Below are 21,929 nucleotides of genomic sequence, written 5' to 3' on the forward strand. Positions count from 1 at the left end.
GCTTGCGCGGGTCCGGGAGGCGGGATGGCGGGCAGTAGCTGCAGGCCCGCGGGGTGCGGGGGGCATGCTGTAAGCACGCACGCTTTAGGGTGTACGCGTCGCCTCTCTAGAGAGCTGCTCGTTCAATAGCTGCCCTGTCCTCTGTCTTCCCCCCCCCCGTTCTAAAAGGTGTTACGCCGCCCTCCAGAAAAGGTGGGGGGCCTGGAGGAGAAACCGGATTAATCTTACCTAGCGATTTGTTTCTGTCGTGATGAAGCGGAGGTACCTGAAGTAAGCTACGCGGGCAGAGGGGATGCTAAACTTCCGTTAAGTTGGTGCATGAATGTCATGCTTCTCAGGCTTAAAATGAACAAATAAACTACGGGGCTTAATGCTGGAATGTCCTTTAAAGAAACAACAACCTGCAGATGCCAAGGAAGGGTTAAAGGGAAGTCTAGGCTGCTTTCTGCTGAAGTCACCGTACTTCGGTGATCGTCTTATTGCAGTCAGGCAGTTTGCAACTTGCAGGGTTGCAACACTTACACTTGTTTCACGTTTAAAGCCAGTAGTAATGCGATGCCCCTTGCTTTCTGTAAAGAGGATTTCTGGAAATATAAGCAGTAACCTCCTCCATCGCTTGTTGGCACCGAGGCTGTGAATCTTCCAGTCGAGCAGAAGAACCGACGAGTCCCCCTTGGTTGGCAAGGGCAGCACTGCTCATAGAGGGTGGGCGCAGTTTTCTGGGTTCGCTTCTTGCCCCAGATGTCTTAACTGCCGTCCGATAGTTTATTCTAGATCTTCAGTGAAGTCAGAGCAACAAACAAGTTGTTTCGTGTCTCACTTGAAAATAGTAAATCATCCCTACTGAAGTTTTAAACATCACGTTGAAGACTGAACTTGTGTTTCTGACATTCTTTAAGATGCTGCAGGTTTTTCTGTGCCCTTCTGTCACATACCATGAGAGACCTCATAGACAGCAGCACGCTGCATCTTGCAGTGACTTGCAATGAGTAAACAGCCATTGCGATACAAATGCAATACTCGACTCACCTTTGTGCTTCATCTCTGTTAGCTGCCAAATGCTTCTGGCAGTGCTTAAGGAGCTCTTTGGAACCGTGGTGGTTTCTGGGTGGCTGAGGAATGCAGCCTTTTCCCCCTTTGCCTCCTGATTTGGAGCCTTTCCATGCAAGGCCTACCTGATATCTCTAAGGGAATTTTTCTTTTAGGAAGGTTTGGTCTTGGCTGCTTCCAGCTGTTCAATATTGTAAGTTTAGATAGAAAACAGTTGTGATCTCTAGGTTATACAAAGGGGTTGATTTTAATTGATTTAATTCCTGACTTTCTTGTAACTTCTGAGGAGGGATGTTCTCTAGCAGTTTAATAGATTGTATTACTAACAAAAGCAATACGTGAGTCCTACAGGGCTGCATGAGACGCTGCTTATAGAGGGAAATATGCCCCTTGTTAATCTGTCTTCATTTAATCCATTCTGCTCAAAGCTGGGGGCAGGTGTCCTTGCAAAGTACATGGCTATTGTCTCCTAAGTAAGGCTGAGGACTGAATTCGGTGAGTTGATTTCCTTGCTGTCACAGGACTGCGGGGGATCCTACAGTGTGTAGGATACCACCTTACCTGTGGTACTATTGAACTCTCACCTCACCAGTATGAGTTCTGCAAATATCCAGTATTTGCAGAATACTGGATAGATATTTGCAAATATCTCTCTCCAGAACAGAGACTTGTTGTCTAAACCACTTTATAATTCTCAGTTTGAACCTGGAGGAGTTCTGCTCAGGGAATTAGGGTGTCTCTTCGCTTGTGAGGGCTTTGTAGTTCTGAGGTTAGTCGCTCACTGCCTTGCAGGCTGCTGATCCTTTGCAGTGTGTGTGGCGGCGGGAGAGTTGGTGGATGTTTTTTTTCTTTTACAACTGCTCCTTTATATTGGTCCTGTGCGCTGAGTGACTGCAATGTGATGAGACTGGTTTCTTGATCCTTGACAGTGACCTGATTGCTCAAGAGGCTTAGCCGTGTTTGTTTATTCCTGGCTGTGACCTGGTGGTGTACCACGTACCGGCACGGTTCTGGTTCAGTTGCTGGACTGGCTGAGACACTGCAGACGGCTGTATCTTGGTGGATCTGAAGGGACGTGACTGTATAATGAATTCCTCTTGGTTTAGTTAGTATTGTTGCAGATCAGCGTGCTGTAGTAACTGTTCACAAATTCTTTGACTTGTGCTGCTCAGCAGTTCCTCGTTGTTAGGAAAACTAGGGTCGGTAGCACCTGAAGAGATCAGGTGTTGAGTGAGTAGAAAACAGAATAAAGTGCAGTTTGTGTAGTTTGCATCTTCTGGCTAAATCAGTCAAAGCTAAGGTGTAGGATAGGGGATGAGTCTAAGCTTGGAGAGAGTCACTTGTGAAGGACTGGACAGTTGAATTTTTTTTTTGCCACAGGTATTACTTTTTTGCTGGGAGAATGTTTGTGCTCTCTCTGTAGCCTTGTCAGACAGGAGTGAGCTGCTGTCTCTTTAATCAGGAGAAACTAGGAACAGTTGCGTGGCAGTTAATCATTTCTTTTTGTAAGATCAGAATCAGCTGCATGGCTGCCCTTGTCTCTGGTGTGATAAGCATTTAACTTGAGTTATCCAAGGTTTAGTTTTGTTTCACCTGTCTATAAACATGTTGGGTCTGGATTTTTTGCTTGGCTTCTCTTCTGCTTCAGCTTCTTCAGGTGGAGGTAGCGGCTCCAAGGTTCCAAGGAGTTACTCATTCCTTTATGTTTTAGCTCTGAGTAATCCCCACTTGTGCTCAATGCTGTGTGCAAATACTCCTATCTTACATGATGTTGTGAGCACCAGGCTAAAGCTTTTGGTCTCTTCAGCTCTGTGGAGGGGGCACTTGTGATTAGTAACTTACTCAGCTTGTGTTTAACTAGAGGTAGGTGAGTCTTGACTTAGAGCACTAGAGTCCCACTTTGTGACCCTCAGACTTCTATGTCTGTAGCACTGTGCTTTGAAGAGCTGAGAGCAGTTTTTTAAGGCCCAAGGCAGCAAAATATCCCTGGAATCTGTGACTACTTTTCCTGCTCTAATGCAATCAACATGTGGCTGATGCAGCAATTTAAGGCTGGCTTAAAAAAAAAAAAGCAGCCATCTCTGCTAGGTTGGCCACGTAAGTCTTCTGTGGCAGGATGTCAGAGAGCTCGGTGCTGGCAGCACCCCCGAATGGTTTGTGTGTATGCAGGTTGACCAGTCTGTGGGCTCTTCTAGATACAGCTTTCTAGAAGGAAGTTTGGATTTTCTGTAGCGGGGCAGCTGCAAAACACTCTCGGCGAGATGTGATCTGGCAGGCTGGTTCAGCGATGCTGGAAGGAAAAGGTTGTGGTCGGGCTTCTAAGAGGCTTTGCAATGACTTGGCTCTCTGCTTGTCATGTGATGTTCTTGGTAGTTCAAGCGTTGCAAGAGATGATAGGATGCCTTGGAAGCGTGTTTTTAAACTCCTTTAAGGCATTTGCTCTAAACTGGGAGCGCTGGGACTTCGTAGGCCTTTGTGTAACTCTTAATTGTTCCTGTAGGAGAAGAGCAGTGTGGTGAGCAGGAGCAGCCCTAAAGCTCAAGTACTGTGAGAGTCATAACCTCGACTGGGGCTGGATCTGGCTTGGCGGGCCACCTGCTTTGCTGCTTGAAGTTATTGCTTGCTCTTCATAGTACTTCTCCCTGGAAAAAAAAAAACCCTGAACTTCTGTGGAGTAAGTGATTCTCAGTGTTACGAATGGCTGTACTGAGTCTGACCAAAGGTGGGTCTGGCTCTGTGGTGACTGGTGGGGTGCCTAGGGAAGAGTGGGAGAATAGAAGAAACTCGTGATAAACTCTTAGGCTCCAGTGAGCGGCTGCTTGGGTGGTATTTGTGTAATAGTGATTCTCCTCCTCCGTAAACTTGTCAATTGCTTTCTGAACTCATGGGAACTCTTTTCCTACATGATAACATGTGGGAAGGAGCTTCAGAGGATGCATTGTGTGAAGAACTTCCTTCTGCTGTTGAACTTTCTTTTCGTTTTTGTATTATAGTGAGTAATCACGACTTTCTTCTCTGCTTTACATTCTTTCTCCTGGGGTATCTTTGGGCTGAGGAGTTTCCTTAGAAAGTGTGTAAGGGGGAAAACTGTCACCCTTGCTTTTCCTTGTTCTGTAACTTCCACAGTCATCTTCAGGTGGACACTGGCATTGCTTAATTGACCATAATAAGCACCACCTGTCCTTGTGATTAAAGATTATCTCCTCTTAGATATAAAAGAACTTGGGGTTTTTTCCTGTAATGCTGACAGGCTTGATGTTAGAGGGCAGTTGCGAGCCTGCAAGCCAGCATACCTGTGACTGTGGGAGGAAACAAAAACAAACCTAGCTGTTTGTCACCTCTTTGTACCCACGTTTTTAAATGAGCTGGAACGAACTTGCTTCAGTCTGGAAGGGAGGGGTACAGGGTGGGGGAACAGCTCCTTGCAAACCCCGATGCCTTCACCAGTAGTGAAAGAGGGTCTGCTGGTGTGGGCACTCTTCACCTTCCTTTTTCCTAGCAGATTTTGTGCAAGTGTGTCAGCCGGATGTAAATCCTGTTTGCTTAAATCCCTGAGACATGTCCAGATCAGGTTGACATCTAGATGCGAGTCGTGGGTGGGGAAACAAGTGGTGTGTAAATACTTGGACACAGTGAGCGAGGACAAGGGAAGTTGTCGTCTCAAAAAGAGCAGCAAGTAAACGCAACAAGTTGCCTTTGTTCTGAAAACAGATCTTGCTCCGAGACAGGGGAAACAAGAAGCAAGCTGTGCAAAGCAGCACGAGGGGCTTCCCCCGTGCCCTCGGTAGAAGTGCAGGGGCACATATATGGGTTGGAGGAGTGCCAGCTTTAGGCCAGGAGGAAGTGAAAGCGGCAAATCTCTTTTGGGGGAGCTGCTGCTGAGTGCTCTGGTGCTTCCTCCCCCCTTCAGTTATTGATGCCCTTTTGTTGTGTTACTAGTCAGGAAGAGCAAAGGAGAACAGCTTGTCTAGGAACTTGGATCTGCATGGTGTGAGGCTTTGGCGTGTTCTCCCTTCCCCTTTACTGGCACTATGAACTCTCTCAGGTTTTCTAGAGTGCGCTTGGCTGGGTGCTGTGCTCCAAAGCAGTGTCCTTTGAGACCTCTTACTGTTCTGCTTCCCGCTTTGCTTGCTGTGGCCCCTTGTCAGACTCCTCCTTTGCCTTCTGTTCCCGTCGGCAGTGCTGGCTCCGAATACCTCAGTGTTCCCAGGTGGTTATAGCTTAGCCGTGGAGTCTATTTTCTGAATAAATCCACAAGTTTATTCTTTTTCCCCTCCAATGTTGAGCGCTCAAACCTGTGGGAGGTTTGGGAGATAACCTGATCGTTGCTGGCCAAGCCTGAATCTGTCAAGCTCAGACCGACAAAGTGAGCCCCGATGCGGTGGGGCATCGCAGTGATTGTATCGCAACTTCACGGCCCTGTTAACAGCTCTGCATTTCTCCGCCACCTCTTCCACTGTTGCCGTGATCATTTGTGCATCAGTTCACATGAAAGCATAAGCTCTTCAGGGCAGATCTGTCTGCACAGTGCTCGGTAGGACTGACCCCTGATACAGAAGAGATCGATAGGTCACTTCAGTCAGTGCCAGAGGGGTGGAACGTCTGGCTGGGCATTGTCCGTGTTCAGCCTTTCTGCCTGTGGTCTTTGGATCCTGAAGCTAAACCACTGCTTCTCTGCTGTTGTACCTATTTCTAGGGAGGTCTCCAAGCGACTTGGCTGCATTGAAATAGGTGTGTGATCTTTCCAGCCAGAATGCAGACGTTTCTAGACACAAAACGAGGCAGGCAATATGAGGGCAGTCAAGTGCAAAGTGAAAAATAAGATTTTTGTTTTTTTCAGGGTCAAAAGTCTCCCTAAGCCTTTCCTAAGCAGAAAAGAGGCTTATGGATGTACTGGATCAGCCGAGCAGATGTCACAGCTGTGGTCTGACATGTGGTTTCACATGTTAAATCTTGGGTCTGTCAGTAGATTAATGTGATGATACTTGAGCTGATTAAGTGTGTCCCTTTATATGACAGCAGGCATGTTTTTCCAACTCTGGAGACTTCACAGAAGTCTGGCCCTCAAATGCTTGCACGCTGTAACCTGTCCAGTTTGATATGTATGCAAGAATATTGGCTTGTAGAAATGGTGTGATGCTGAGGATAATCTGTTTACACATGTGCTGTCTCGCTTTGAGAAGTGCAGATTATGTGCTTTTACAGAAGTCTTGGGACAATGTACGCCTAGTGAGTGTCTCTAGACCATTAAAAGGGGACGTATATGGTGTGACTCTAAGCAAGTGGCAGTTTTTCTGTTTTGGTTTGATAGCAATCAAAGCCAAGGCCTCACCCCTAAACAGTCATGTGTTAGGGATGGTGGGCTTGGTCTGTATAATGCGCTGCTGTTAACATAGCTGCAAGTCACTTACTTCCTTTCTGAACTGGAGCTTGCTGGCTGCAGGCAGTTTTTTCAATAACAAGCAAGAAGAAAGTTAAGGGCCAGCTGAAGAGCAAAAAAAAAAAAAATGTACTAATAGTTAGAAATCTAGGTGGAAACAAGGTAGGCAAAATTCATTATGGGATCGCTGACTGTAGGACACCGTGCAGTTGCAGTAAGAAGAACCTCCTTCTAGAGGTTATTGTAGTCTTGGTAGTGTTCTGAACAGAACCTAAAAGGGGAAATGAGAGAAGCTTTCTGATAATGGTATCCCGTCGAAGTATTTAACAAGCTTATGCCTCCCTCCCGTTATGCTGAGGGCTGAGAGAATACTGTTAAGATTATGATGCTTTCTCTGCCAAAGAACGCGAGTCTAATTCTTGCAGTGTTTTTATTTCCAGGTAGTGTGAAGTCATGGCTATCCTGTTCGCTGTTGTGGCGAGGGGCACAACCATCCTTGCCAAACACGCCTGGTGTGGAGGAAACTTCCTGGAGGTGACAGAGCAGATCCTGGCGAAAATACCATCTGAAAACAACAAACTGACCTATTCACATGGGAAGTGAGTAATGCTTCTCTTCTGAGTGTGGGAGGAGAGAATAGTGAACGTGCACAAGGATAGGAATAAATGGAGTGTAGCCAAACTCATATTTGGATGTGTTAGTATGCTGATTGAATGTGCAGTCAGCTCAGTAGTAGCTATTTTTTTTTCCCCAGAACTTTGCAGCATAATCAGGATTTGAATTTAGCTTAAGCAATAAGTACCAAGGTAGTTGATACGAAATCAAGTTTTCTATTTTTATACAAGTCCACAGTGAGTTGGAGGATGCTCAGCTGTGGATATCAAACTGTTGGAGTCTTTGGTATTTGGCTCGTGGAGTCTTTTACTGGCTTTTCTGAGGCTTGAACATGGCTTTAGGTAAAAATGTCACCCTTCTCAGATCACTTGTGGATCCTGGTTGCTTTAAGTCGTGCTGGCAGATGTTGTAGAGTCATCCTGAGCTACCACAAATCCTGTCTGTGGGACAGAAGGATTTTTCCCAGGCTTGTACAGATCTCTGAACAGCCCTCGGTCAATGTTGATAGAATGGAGGAATTAGATGTTACATCGCCCGAGACTGTGCTGACTTACTGCACATGTACAGTAGGTAAGTCAATGTGCTTGTGTGCAACTAAAGAAGGAACTGTGGAGAAAGCAAATTTAGATGCGTTGGACCCCACTTCAGCTCTGTCTTTGGAATTGCCAGTGTGGCTGGATTCTCAATACTGCCCAAGCTGTTGTGTTAAAGCTGTTTTGGCTGCCCGAGGATTCAAGAGATAAGAATTGGGGTAGTCTTCCCGCATCTTTCCCTGGCTTGGGAGCACTAAAAGTCCATGGGGGAGAGCTTTCTGAAGAAGCTGTCTGCCCTGGGTCTAAAGTACTTTGGATGCTGAATCTTTTTTTTCTACTGTAATTTTAAGGGTACAGTTACTTTCTTTTGTTCTAACTTTGCCTCGAGTGCTGTTCAACCAGCTACAAAGCTGAGTTTTAAGAGTGCCGTAGTGCATTTTTATAGATGAAAACTTGAATTGTGCTAGAGATTGGTTTTGCTCTTCGCTGGGGAGCACTGAGAGATAGGTAACTAATGCATCTACGCTTGCAAAGCATGCTGCGAAGTGTACAATCTTTTGCTCATTACTGACTGTTTCCTTGATGAGGATTTAACAAATGTGGCAGAAGATCACTGCAGTTTGTGGTTGTTCTGCTTTGCATTGTTCTATTAAAACATACAGGTGCCATTCTGCAGCTCTGGGCTGCATCAGAGTGTCTCCTCTGCTAAAGTTGGTCTCTTCTGACAAGTCTTACATTGGCTTTTTTCTATGATTTGGACAACCACCTCTTCGGTCAGAATCTGCCAACCCTGCCTTCCCTCTAGGAGAGGGGAGGGAAGGGTTCCTAAGCCATCTGTTTGGGGGGGCTTGAATATTTTCACACACACGTGCTTGGAGCTGGCAACTTCTTCCTGCTGTCAAAAAGCAAGGGTTTTGGTTTGTAGGCATATAGAACAGCCTCTCTTTTCCCTTGACCATCATAACTGGGCAGAGCGTGAAAGCTGCGAAGCTGAGTGAGCACAAGGAGTTGTCGTTCTTAGTGTCTGTAGGGTTTCAGGGATCCTTCTGCCTTGCCGGGGTCCCAGCCTGTAGGCTAAAAAATTGCCCTGTTATCTGTCTGTCTAGGTTCGTTTCTCCTCTTCTGAAACAGGAAAAAAAACTGAGTTTCTTTTAACTTCAAGAAATTCAAACAAACTCATTTAATGAGTTCTTTTTGTTTTTAAGAAGAACTTCTGTGTCTTTTATATAATCTCCAAGGAAAACCAGCCCTGTAGCATCAGGAGTTCTTGGGCTTATTCTGTCTCTGCTGTTAAGATTCTTCTACAAGTCACTGGGGAGCCTACAAGGTAGTACCGGACAAGCTTTACCTCTCTCCTTCCAGGAAGGAGGGGCAATAGTTGTGGATATGCAGGGATTTTTTTTTTTTCTTTTCATGAGAACAGACCTTCAGGGCAGTAAATGATACTTCTAGCCCACCCCTAAAGCTTATTTCAGTGTCTTCTTATTTATATAATACAAAACCTGATTTTGAAAGCTACTGAGCTGTGCCCTTAGAGCTGTACGAGGCAACTGCTGTGCAGCACGTGCATTAACTTGCTTTTATTCTGGAGTTTGTAAGAGGGTCCACATGCTTATTGGGGAATCTTTTGGAAATATACAAATGTCAAAGTGAAAGGATACATAAAGTTTTTAATTAGGGGGGGGAAAAAAAAGTATTTATGTGGCCTTTTTGCAACTCTATTCCTATTTTCTCCTGCTGTACTCATCAGAAGAATACACCACAGCATCAAATGGTGGTGAGGGAGCAATGTAATAAAAAAGCAACAGCTAAAGCCAGTGAGTTGAACTAGAATGCCCTGATCAGTTCTGGTTTGGGTTTAGTTGTGTATGAACTAAAGGTTTGTTTTGTTTTTTTTCTGGTGAGCCTAAAATAACAGCTTGGTTTAATTTTGATAGGAAAATACTGCTTTGAACTGGTTTGCACTGTTTTTCAGGATACTGACAATTCCATTTAACTAACATCTGCGTTCGCTCAGCACCACTGAAGGCATCTTTAAACGAATAGTTAACGTAGCCACATGATTCAGGCCTGTTTAGCCTGATTATTGTTCTATTGAATTCATTTTCTGCTGTGGTTGCTTTTGTCTCTCAGCCTTTGCAATGAAAACCAAGGGCAGCGCAACCCAGTGGTCATACAAACAAGGCTAAAGAAGCAAGTCACGGCAGCAGCGAGGTTCACTAAAGTATAAACTTTCTGGTCACTCCGATTAACTGCAGCTCTTGTCACATGTGAACTAGTGCATGGATGCTTGTATGTACATTGATTAGGATTAGACCTAAATCTTACCCCTGGGTATCCTGTCAAGGTTTTGTTTTTACAAGTAAGTAGCTGGAAGAACGTGGACCTGAAGTTGTTTGGCAACTAGGTGTCCCACAAAGTTTTTGCTAAGCATGGAGTGCTGTGAGGTATGTGAGGCCAGTGATTCTTTAACATGTAGGTCATTTCTAATTCATTGTTGCTTATAGGAGTGGAGACGCTTACCTCAACAAAGATGGCTGGGATATGTTGGCATCTGTGTGGTTTCCTGTAGAGTAACGAATTTGCTCCTCTACTTCTCCAGCCTTTGAAGGCCCTGCAGGCAGTAGTGTCTTCTAGAAGATTAGTCCTGTGGCAGCTCCAAATGACCTTTTTTTTTCCTCTTTTCTTCTCTGCAGTTATCTGTTTCATTACATCTGCCAAGACAGGATTATATACCTCTGCATTACAGATGATGTAAGTATTTTGGTTACAGCTATTGCACAGACAGGCTCTCTGCAGGTTTTGGCTTTTTTTGTATCTGTATGTCAAAGAAAATCCATAGCGGGTGCTAATCTGAGGTGCCTTTTTTTCCCATTGGAGCTACTCCTTGTGTTCTCATTCACATCAGTTACAGCTTTGAAGTGTAAGCCTGGAACTCGAATGCACGTGAACAGTTAGTTTTGAGCTTAAGTTCTTGGTTTTACCTAGTTTCTCTCTTAGCAGCCCCAGTGCAGTAGAATCTAGATGTAGGGGCTAGCCTTTAATTGTCAGTGAAATACGCGTAATACTCCTCAATTCTGGAAGTGTCAAAGCAAAAACTTCTCCCTCACTGGAAAAAGGTACCAGGCACGGAGTTAGAACTATGGATACCCCAGTAAAGTCTGCTGCCCACCAATGTCCAGGAAGCCGAGGCTGAAATCTGGCTGCTATTCAAACCCCAGGATGACCAGTCGAATCCCATAGTGTTATGTGCAGCGTGCCTGTTAAGGACTGATGATTACAGTTTCTCTACAACTGGCTACTTGCCCCGTACACTTCGTTATTCCTGACTTGACGCAGCTCTGGACGCGGTCTGCTCTCTTCCTTCCAGGACTTTGAACGATCCAGAGCCTTCAACTTCCTGAATGAAATCAAGAAGAGGTTTCAGACCACATATGGCTCAAGAGCACAGACAGCCCTTCCCTATGCAATGAACAGCGAGTTCTCAAGCGTCTTAGCTGCACAGCTGGTGAGATCTGTTGCTAAATGGGATTTCCCTAACAAGCTAAACTTCTCCCCAGAAATTCTCCTTGTATTTTCTCACTCGGAACTGAAGCGCCATGCTGAATCTGGGTATAAAGCCAGGGGAGCTGGCTGTTCTCCCCACGCTTACCCTGCAGCTGGGTTGCTTCGCTACTTCGGTGGTAAAAATGTGTTGGGGTTAATAGTGATGCATTAACTGTTTGTACCAGGTAGCTGCACTGGCGATTAGATCTTGATGGTGACGTTTGAAATGTCAAACCTAGTTCCAGTTGACCATCCAGTGCAAGCTAACATCACTGTCACTGAGAGCAAGACAAACGCATGTTACTCCGTTTCTGTTAAACTGAACATCAGAACTTGAGTATCCAGTAAGCCCTAACTGCCTCTCACTTCTCTGAGCTGAGATTTGCCTTGGACCCTTCCAACCCCAAAACTAAAAGTGTGAGGGTGTTACAGAAGTGAGGGGAGTATCTATTTTGCCCTCAACTTGCACTTTTCAGCTGAGGCTGTAGCGGTGTTTAGACGATGCTGGATTCCAAGTCTAGGGACTGTAGGCACTGTAGTCTTTGCAAGATGAGTTGCTCCACCAGTATGATTCCAGTCTGGAAGGAAGATGAAGCCCATGTCAGCAGGGTCTATGCAGGCACTGAACAACAGCACGTGGAGGGCTGTGGGACAGGGAGCCTTGGTACGGTGCGGTGCTGCAAGCTGAGCTGCAGTGCGGAAAGCTGCTGTCAGGGAGCTGCCTGCAGTGTGAGATACCTTCTTGCCCACTGCTCTAGTGGTTACCTGATACCGGCACAGCCTGATGTCCTGGTGGGATTGTAGTGGCACCCCTCTCCTGCGGTGTGAGAAGGGAGCAGTCTGTCCTAGCTTTCCCACTGGCAACGCAGCGTGTTGCTTTCAGTTGCTGGAACTGGACGGCACGGCACCACTGTTCTGATGTGTTCTGGCTTGTGCTGTCTGATTTTAGTGGCCCTGTTGACAGCTCAACTAAAGCCGAGTTCTGAATGTTGTTGTTAGGGCACATACAGAACACTGTCAATCTCCTTTTTAAGAAATTTCCAGGTTTCGGAAGACTCTATTCTAGCTATTTTGGGTCTGTTCTTGGACTCTGAAGGGAAAGGTTGGACTGGAATCTGCTTCCCTCTTGAAGCGCAGAGGAGTTACGTGCTTATTTTGCTTACCACGGGAATCTGATACAGCCTTGATGCTACCATCCCATTTCACAAAAGTGCTCTGCTTGCTGTGTATTGTGTTTGAGGTGTGGCAAAGCCCACAGCTGCCAGACAGGAGAGATTTGAAATAGTTGCATTGCTTTATGTATTTTATTGACAGCAGTATATGGGTATAGCTTCTGAAGTATTTAAGTGCACAGCGTAGTGTTTGCGTTTCCATTCAGCCCTCTATAGAATGAGATGCATTTCACAGAGCACTTTTTCTCGATGCAGTGTTGACTTGATGTGTAACCTGGGTCTGCAAGTAACACTTTGCCCTGCTTCGGGGGGTGGGGGAGAGGAGGAGAAAAAGCAGAGAGCTTTTTAACAGCTCTTAAAAATATGAGCTGTTAATGTAGTGGGAATGTTGCAGTTCGCACTTCTCCCTGTTGGTTGGTCTGCAGAAGTATACTTCCAGCACCTGCAGAGAAAACAGGCCCGGGGAAAGCACAGGACTGTTGCTAGATGTAACGTCAAATTAAATGAATGAAGTCAGATGGAAAATAGAGAAGGAATAAGTAACTGTCCTGTGACTCATATGATCAATAGCCTTATTAGTGCACAAAACCTCAGGCTGTGGTCTACAAGGAAAGTGTTCTGAATCTTCTGTTGAAGACTCTTAAGAGTCCTTAATTGACTACAGATAACTTTGTAACCTGAGCAATGTTGGTTTAGGGTTAGATAAGGTGTCCTTGGAATATTGGCTTTCAGAGCTTGTACAGTCTGTATCTGGGGCAACTACAACGGGTGCTGTACACGTGGAGTAGGAGGCTGTCGATTTGCTCTGCTGTGGCTGGTGAGCATGTTAGTGCTGCTGTTGTTCTCTGTGAAGGGCTTGGCTTTTGTCCTTCTGATCTACTGGAACTGCCAGGTTTGGTGATATTACAGGTGTGGGAGGAGAGGTCCTTTGCTGGTGACCCATGAGCATAGCTCTTGCCTGTAAGTGTAGGAACTGGGCAAGCTTTATAACACTCTCCAGCAGTAATCGTTGCATGTTGAGGTGCAGGGTGAAGCCCCGACTCTGAGGTGGGTGAAGGTTAAGTGAGAATTTGCGCTTGCACTGTTGCTGCCTGAAGTTTGTATTGGAGTTTGTGAAAGGAGCCGTTTGTGTTGGTGCCCTCAGTGACGAGCGGAGGTGATTTGGAGCACGTAGAGTTGCACATAGTTCATTGCAGAAACTGTTCTTTGGCTTATGCAGCAGATAGAGAACAATGAATAATAATGCCAGTGTGGCTCCAGAAGGGCCCAGTGCATTGTGCATGATAAATTAATTAACTTCCTGTGTGTGATAGGACTGAGTTTTTCTTCTCCACCGGGCTTTGATATCACTTCATGTAGTTTCAGTCTCCACATGACTCATCAAATCGTAAGCTGTTCATGGCTGGAATAAGCTTAATGAATTGCCTTATCGGAAGAGCCAGGCGGTCTTCAGAGCCATGGTGTTGATATTCCTCTAAAAATCCCAGCCTTTCCATTTCTCTAAAGCATGAGAGGAGCTGCCTACCTTAGCTTTTGCATATTGATAGAAATCCAGGCATCAACTAATAGAAGTTAAGTGATGATGGAAAGCTCTTCCTGCAAAATGGCTCTAGAACTTGCTGAGACGAGAGCCCTACTGATCAAACATTGCATGTAGTGCAAGAGCAGGACTGTTATCTAGGTGATTCCTGTAACTTAAGAAGTTTAACTAGTGTGAGGCCAAGGGTGGAGGAAGAGTTCATCTAGCAGTTCAGAGATCGTGCTACAACTCAAGTGTAGCGCACAGATAATACTGAAAAGGGAGGCTATGCTTCCAGTAAAACCAGTGACCAGCTTTGATAGCGTGCCAGTTCTGCACCTTCTCCTAAAAAGCTAACCTCTGAGGAAAAGGTTCAAAGGAGCTGTTGCATTCAGTGCTATAACCATTAATTATGACCTGAGTATGTGAATTCTGTTAGTGTTAGAGACTCTTGCTTCCCATGTTGTCAGAAATGAATGCAAATCGAACACTTATTCAGAAGAAAATTGGGGTTTAAGTAGCCATGTGGGTGGTCATGAAGTAGAGCAACCGTGATCTAGTCCTGGCCTCTGCTGTCAGTCTCCTTAGATGGTCTCTTATGAAAGCAGAGATGCTTCGTGAAGGTCTTCAGATGGGAGTGCAATGGCTACAAGCTTAGGGGAAAACAACGGTTTATCTGTGAGTTTTGCTAGAGAGCCCTGTTTCCCTGGGTGAAGGTGACTTAAAGGGAGTGGGATAGTAGGAGCTGTGGCTAGCAATGCTTGACTGCAAAGGACCTGTGATGAGAGCAGTGACTTAAAATCAATCCAGGAATAGCAGAACTTAGTTATCCAATGCTGACTTCACCTCAGTTTCCCTCCTTTGATTCTGCAGACACTGTGAGACTCCTTTTAACCTGGGGATGTTGGCTAGCACTTCTCTCACCTACCAGCCTGAACCATGCAGTCACCAAAGGTTCACTTGTGATCCCAAAACCTGAAGAACAGTCTTTGAGTGAAGTCCTAATCACTTCTGAAGGGAAGAGAATTAAGGGGGAGGGATGGCAGGAATGGTGCGCAGGTTAGCAACGTGTCGTGTTTTTTGGCTTTCTTCTGTGAGGCCACAGGACGGAGTGTTGCTTCTGTAGGTATCTGACAAAGTAGCAGGTGAGCTTGCTCCATACAGACACTGAGCACGCCACTGGGGTATCTAGTGCATGCTTTTTCCACTTGCTGTCATACACTGGAGGGATTCAGTATCAGCAAAGCTGTCGGCAAGTGCCAGACTGTAGCTAGGAAGTGGCGTGCGAAGTCCTCCCTAGGTGGGTCTAGTACACAGCAGGCTGGCTCCTGGCTGCTCGTATCCTCTCTGCAGGAAGAGCAGTTAGGCAACTCAAACTGGCCGTCTTCAGCACCTCCTGGTGCGGTGTTTCCAGTTCACAGGCCCTCCTCATCTTTGCTGGAACTCCCTCTGATGCTCACCTGCAGAGATGGCTGCGTGCTGTCTTGCTTGTGAAATTGCAGGGCTCTCTTGACATGTTCTAGAGATAAGTAGAGGAGGTCATGAAAGCGTGTTGCCTTCATAAATAGTTCAGAAATGATGTGTGGGAGTGGGACCACCAATAGTAGCCCAGGCATTTAGTAAACCATATCTCACGGATTCTTCTCTTAACTTTCCTTCCTTGCTGCCAGTTGCTTAGACTTTCAAAGGGGGCTGTTACTTCTGGGCACTCTGGAAGTTGCAGGCACCTGGCTGCCTTGCAGCTCCTGCAGCGCAGGAGCAGATGGGCACATGTGATCTGTAAGCGGCTGAGAGAGTCAGATTTTGGTCTACCACCCCCTTATCTCGGGTAATTTGAAAACTCAGGTTTATGTCTGTGCTGTTCTGTAGTGACCAGGAGTTTCCTTTTTTTGTCTTAAGGAACTGAAGTGCAACGCTGAGGGTCCCTGCTTTCACTGACTATTCATTTGTTACAGAAATACCACTCGGAGAGCAAGGGCACTGACCAGGTGGCAGAGACGCAAGCTCAAATTGATGAACTTAAAGGAATCATGGTTCGAAACATAGGTATCTGGCTTCCCTCAGTGCCACGCGTGCAGAGTTCCTCTGGGCCAGAATGGCAGTCCCGCAGGGAGAGTTACCGAGGGTGAAGCTGATGGTGGGGTGGCCTCTCTTGACAGAAGGAACCGATGAAGAAGGGGCTGGGGGGAGCTCAGAGTTTGCAAGCTGTTACTTGCGTTGAACTTGGTTGAGGGCGGCACGTGGGCGTGAGGAGCGCTGTTTGAGATGAACTTGCGCAGCTTGTGATGGGGTGAAGCATGCTCTGGGTTTGGTCTGTTTGTCACTCTGACTTTCCTGCAGCCGCTGTGAGGAAGATGCTCCTTGGTAGCTTACGTTTTTTCTCGTGTCAGACTCTGGTTTGGGTTTTGACAAGTCTGACCACTTAAAATAGAGGGTTGGATCTGGAATTGACCAAAATTGAGTCAGGTCAGTCCCAAAACGTAGCCTGTGTGATGTGAGACTGTTCCTGAAGTACTGTTGCCTGGCAGTCTCTGAAGGGCTGAGAACTACTCGATGCCTAATAAGCTACTGCCAAGAGCTCCTGGCTTGCAGTTGGGCTTGGGTATTGGAAGCAGCTTTTTGCTCTGGGATTCCACCTACAAATTTGGATTTTTGTCTCTTTCCTCCAGACCTTGTGGCACAAAGAGGAGAGAAGCTGGAGTTGCTGATCGATAAAACAGAGAATCTTGTGGATTCGGTAAGTCTGGGGAAGAACTTAGAAATGGGGAAATAGTGTTACTGCATCAATTGTGCTCATCAGGGAGCAGTGGACGTGAAGACCAGCATCTAGAGCCACTTTTAAACAGACACTGAAGCATCTAGATGTACAGGTAATCCTTCCCTGCGTCAGACACAAGTCCTGCCTTATTTCCCCCCTTCCTTACAGCTGTTTCACAAGCAGCATCCCAGCCTTGCAGCTCCTTTAAGAGAATGAAGGGATCCCGTGCACCTCTGTTCTGTGTCCTGCCGGTACTGGTGGGATTTGTGAGTGTCTGCTAAATACTAGGCTGCACTGCTGACCAAATGCTCTGCTCCCAAGGACCAGCTGCCCCATCCTGTTAAAGAACCATCTTCAGCTTGCTCCCCTTTGCTACAACCAATGCACGGGCTAACACGCTGCCAGCACAAGCGGTGGTGTTTCTTGTCCTCATCCCTTGTGCCCAAGGGGGGGAAAACCCACTCTGTCTGGAGCGATAGGAAAGCTAAAGATCATAATTAAAACTTCTCTTGCTGACTTCAGACCAGGCTGCTTGATGCAGATAAACTGGAAACATGTTAATTTGTAGAGTTGTTCTAGTAGTATACCAACAGGGAAAGTGTAGCTGAGTTTTGAGGGGGTGGGGGAAAAGCTGAGTTGTTCCACCTAAATAGACTGTAAAAGACTCTGGAGTTTCATGGAGTGTTTCTAAGTGAGAAGAGACTGGAAAACCCCAAATTTAATGTAATTGTAAAGCATTATGTTATCTAGTAAAGTGTCGTACACGCTGGAAGCTCTTTCTTCTTTCCTCTGGGAATCCCTAGACCTGGCTCAGCATCCTCCTCTGCAGAGTCCTGGCTTCCCCAACCCAGCAGAGTGCCAGTGTCTCCTGTATGGGGCTTGTGGAGATCCAAACATCTCTGAGCTGGGAAAAAGTATTCATGCTTTAGAGAGATAGTAGAGATGCCCGGAGCTTAGCCGGTAGGGAATACTGTCCTCCAGCTATCAGGTGTTTAAACCTCACCACTTCCTCAGGTGGTGGCAAGTAGTCTAACCTCAGGTAGTGCTTTAGACAAATGGGCTGGAATTCCTTCAGCAATTAGACTGAATTCATGTACGAGCTCTCCCAGGGAGTGCTGGTTTTTGGAAACCATGCAGAAAATAAAGCAATGGGATATGCCTCTAGTGTGAATGTCTTACAGCCCGATGGCGAGTATCCTAGGAGGGCCAGGGCTGAAGCTCTCAAACTTCAGAGTAATGGACTGTGTTTTATCACTCCTGTATGAGCCTTGACCACCAGAATATTGTACATAAACCCTCCTAGCAGCAGTGGCGAGGGCCCCCTTTTGAGAGGGAGGTCCGAAGAAGCTGGTGGTCGGAGTAGCCCTGTCCTCTGGAGAACTAGTCTGGGCTGAGGTGAGGTGTGCTGGTATCCAGCAGTCTGCTTCCACAGGTAGAAACTGCACAGCTGGGCAAGAGAAGTGGTCCCAAAGTTCAGGTGGTGGCTGAGCAGGGGGAATCGGCTTTAAGTCAAAATTGCAGTTCATAGGGATGCAGTTCTGCCTGGCGTAGCCTTCTCTGAAAAAGTTGGGGGGTGGTTTGTGGGGAAAACCTGAAAATAACCAGCAGAGTGTGCTGCCGAGTTGGCTTCTTCTGGGAGCTGCAGCCGATCCCTGGGCAGGCACATCCTTGCACGAGCTGCTCGGGGAAGGCGTGTGACAATAGTTGCGCTAATACAGCCTGGTGGGTGTTGGAGCTCGTTTGGTGACCGAAACTTGTTTTGAATGGGTGGAACTGCAGGGGACAGGGAGGAGACTTGGAACAGGGCGACCACAAGCTTTCCATAAAATGCAGCAAGCCCAAATACTGGAGGAAAGTTCTAGCATTGAAGGACTTGTCTAGCCCCTGTGGAACTGCTGTCGAGAGTAGCAATGTGGGTTGTCTCATTTCAGCAGGTGTATTTACAGTGATAAAGTTGCAGGTAATATGTTGGTGATTAGATCAGTAGTTCCGTAAATATTTTGGAGCACTTCAGTTCCCAAAAGGTTGGAAGTCAAACGAGAACCCAACCAGAAGTACTCTAAGGTAAACGAATCCTTGTGGGCAGCCTACGGACCCGGCGATGTTCTGTGTTTCGTTCTCCCAAGCTGAGCGTGGGAAGGCACAACCCCGAGCTGGTTCTGGACTTACCCTTACGCTTCACCTTGCCCCTGAAGTAGCGTGGGAGAGTTTTCTCTTGATGGCTGTTCAGTTTTGTATTAGTGTAACTGCAGGAGTTAAGTGGCTCTGGAGGAGATAACTGCAGTGGTTTGGGTTATTGGGGAGGTAGTAGCTGGGAAAAGCCTCTCCGTCTAGCTCCTTGGGATGCAGCTTCCTTTGCAGCAGGTTCAGGAATTAATTAGTTGTTTTACTTTCTCTTGTAGTCAGTCACTTTCAAAACTACCAGCAGGAACCTTGCTAGAGCCATGTGTATGAAGAACCTCAAGCTTACCATCGTCATCATCATTGTATCAATTGTAAGTATGGAGCACAATAACCTTTAGCTCTTAAGTCAGACTTAACTACTGGAAAACACCGACAGCATATTACTGTCTTTGGACCCGCATGTACTCAGCTCTGTGCCTGGAAGGGTTTTAGCTGTAAAACAAGTGTTTTAATGGTCTTGTGTGAGGTGAGGAGAGAGGAGCATCGTGCCAGGCAGCTTTTCCTGTCAAGGCAACAGGAACAGCTTTCCAGACAGCGCTGTCTAGCTTCTAAGTGCCCATCGTAGACGGCTGCCTCGCTAGCTCCGTTAGAAGCGAAGGTTTTGAGTTTATGGCTGCTCTCTCTCTAACAGCTTTTTAGGCCTTGGTCCTGTTGCTATCTTGATACTTAACTTGAAAGTAGCTTCTTTCGATGTGACGGTGTACCCCCAGCCTGTAATAAATGCAAACAGTGCTAACGTGAGGATGCTGAAGTGTACTTGCAGGTTAGACGTGTGAAGTACTTTGTCGCCACTGAGCCCTCGTTCACGTTTCGCTGGAGGACAGTTCTCATCCCCACGTTGCTGCAGGGATGTGGAGGAAGAGGAACTGGCACAAAGTCCTGTAGGGCGTTTGACAAGTTATTTAGGGTTTTGATAACCTGGGGTTTCCAAGCTTGTGTTTTGATTGCCAGGCCAAGTCAGCAGTTGGCTGAACGATGGAAGTGTAATTCTCTCCTGAGGTGGCTGTTTTCTTTCTCCAGGTAATCATCTATATCATTCTATCGGCTGCCTGTGGTGGGCTTGCGTGGCCGAGCTGTGTGCAGAAGTAACTGGAGGCAGCTGGTGCTGGTCACTTGGAGATGAGAATCACAGGAGTGTGAAGAAGCAATCTGCAGAATAACTCTTAATCTTTCACTACTGACACCTTCTCATTCTTCCATCCCGCCGGGACTTCAGACTTTTTTGCCTTATCACCCCAAACAGGCCCAGCTGGTCACTGCTTCTGTGCAGCTGTAACCTGAAGAACGGGCTGGTTTGAATTACTTGAAGGGGGATTTTTTTTGTTTCTTTTCCTGTCCCAGCTCCAACCTTCTCGGCTGGGTGGGCGGCACGTCCAGCTCTGGAGGGTTATGTGCATGCTCGCCCGTGTGTCCGTGTAGCTTTGCACTTTCATGTGAGCGTGCAAGTGGAGAGCAGTACTGCTAGCAACCATCCTACCCATGAGGATGGTGTTGGAGGGTAGTTCAGGGTGGGCTGCGCCAAACTAACGGGGGAGGGACAAGATAGGTGTAGTGTGAATTTCCACTTTCTACAAATATTGGAGACCCAGGTGCCTCTCCCTGCACGTCCGGCCTCGTGTGGGCCCGTAGGGTTTCAGCACGTAGAGGTTGCAAGCGCAGTCTTGGTAGTAACAAAAAGAAAGGCTTTTGGGCTGGGGCTTTACGCACTGTAAGATGTGGGCGGTGCTGCTTCTGTATGAAATCTCCCTTTTCCTGGAGGTCTTTCTGCAGGTGGTAGGAGAGGGCGTTGGGCCACCTCAGCGTTTTGAAATGGCTGCCTCTTCATCCTCACTTCTTCCTCATCTTCCCCCCCAGCCCCTTAATTTGTGGCTAAATCAACACAGTAAAGGAGATGGTTGCGTATGGTTAAGGTTGCAGTAATGTATCTGCTTTCTCACATGTTATTTCTCCTGTTCCTCTTTTGAGGGTGGGCTAAAATGAATACTAACGTTATCACTTGCTAAGGTGAAATTGGGGGCCAATCTGTTGATCTGGCTTGGTAAGGTGTCAGGTATCTGCTGCTTGTGCTTCTACTCTGAAGGTGTGTGCTAAAAACCGAGGACGGAGAAGGGACAGAAAGTTGGGGTTGATGGGTGGTTACTTTCTCTATGGCCTGAAGAAGAAAGGCTCTTTCAGAGGATGTAGTAACACGTACTCCTCTGAAAAGAAAAACATGAAAAAAACCCCAAAACCAAACCCAAGGCTAATAACCAAATGTAGGATCAAGTATGCCGATGATGTGCTGCCGTCAGAGGACGGGGACTGCTTTGCCTGCTGTTGGGAGCTGTGAACGCTGTTATTTCTGTCCCAGCTGGACAGCTGAATGGTCCGGCCAGTCCTGGCTGACCGGAGCCAAAGCTGTTGTCGCCTGGGTGAGGGTGTAGGGACTTTGTCTTGTATCTTACAGGCTCGTTTCCCAGAGAAGAAATAGAAACAACTGAAATCTCATAAAAGCATCAGATGGTCCACGAAGGAAGCTGCATCTTTTTGACCCAGGGAAGCGGCTTCTCATGGTGGGTGGAAGCTGTCGAGGTATGGGAAGGGGAGGCTTAATTTGGTGACTAAACTCGAGCCCCCGGTTGGTGCCGCGGGCTCCCTGCGCCCTGCAGCACAGGCTTGCCAGGGGCCGGGCAGCGACATGAAACTGCTGCTCCTGCACGTGCTTTTCCTGGTGTACGTTACGCTGACCTTGGAGCTTTCCAGCAGGTGCCAGATGGAGAGTTCTCCTGTAAACTTAGGATGCCGATTTGGATTCGTCTTCTACTAGGCTGAAACTTAACTAAGGGTAATCGGGTCTCGATACCCAGACAGCGTCAGTGGGTCTGATCAGCACTGCGCTCGCTGGCATCCGTTCCCGTTTGTGTTAATTGAATGTAAAGCTTGGAGAAAGATTTCCTTCCTCTTACCTCCTGCTCTTACAGCCGCCCACAGTTCAGTGTACAATTGTGCATGTTTTAGGGATTGTTGATGTTACTGTGTTCATTTCTATGATTTGTTGTCTTATGTACAAATACTTTTTAAAGAAAATACTTCCTTCCCTTTTAAAGGATGCACTGAGGCATTAGTGTAAAAACAAAGTTAACTTGATTTAAATAAAATTACTGTACAGAACGCAGAGTTCTTTAGTGTCGTG

At 46.7% G+C, this 21,929-nt stretch overlaps 2 protein-coding genes across 2 annotated transcripts in view; one reads left to right on the top strand and one right to left on the bottom strand.

Moving 5' to 3' along the window:
* LOC103894126 (DNA-directed RNA polymerases I and III subunit RPAC2) overlaps positions 1 to 1,042 on the bottom strand; it is a 10,805-nt gene extending 9,763 nt beyond the window's left edge. Inside the window, exon 1 of the mRNA XM_009273448.1 lies at positions 1,030 to 1,042. Within this exon, the coding sequence (XP_009271723.1) occupies positions 1,030 to 1,042 (13 nt within the window). The remainder of the gene's footprint in view (positions 1 to 1,029) is intronic.
* Positions 1,043 to 6,875: 5,833 nt separating this feature from the next.
* On the top strand, positions 6,876 to 21,905 carry VAMP7 (vesicle associated membrane protein 7). The gene is made up of 7 exons (XM_009273407.2): positions 6,876 to 7,029; positions 10,275 to 10,332; positions 10,949 to 11,086; positions 15,771 to 15,861; positions 16,485 to 16,552; positions 18,976 to 19,068; positions 19,778 to 21,905. Exons 1-7 carry the CDS (start codon positions 6,884 to 6,886, stop codon positions 19,844 to 19,846), a joined length of 663 nt encoding a protein of 220 aa, XP_009271682.1. The 5' UTR covers positions 6,876 to 6,883; the 3' UTR covers positions 19,847 to 21,905.
* Positions 21,906 to 21,929: the final 24 nt, after the last annotated feature.

The sequence above is a fragment of the Aptenodytes forsteri genome, unplaced genomic scaffold (assembly GCF_000699145.1).
Source record: "Aptenodytes forsteri isolate BGI_AS27 unplaced genomic scaffold, ASM69914v1 Scaffold191, whole genome shotgun sequence".
In the NCBI taxonomy this organism is placed as follows: Eukaryota; Metazoa; Chordata; class Aves; order Sphenisciformes; family Spheniscidae; genus Aptenodytes; species Aptenodytes forsteri.

Coding starts and splice junctions, on each gene's coding strand:
- VAMP7 (XM_009273407.2), top strand. CDS start 6,884: ATGGCTATCCTGTTCGCTGTTGTGGCGAGGGGCACAACCATCCTTGCC. Junction 15,862..16,484: donor AATCATGGTTCGAAACATAG/GTATCTGGCTTC, acceptor TCTTTCCTCCAG/ACCTTGTGGCACAAAGAGGA. Junction 19,069..19,777: donor TCATCATCATTGTATCAATT/GTAAGTATGGAG, acceptor TTCTTTCTCCAG/GTAATCATCTATATCATTCT.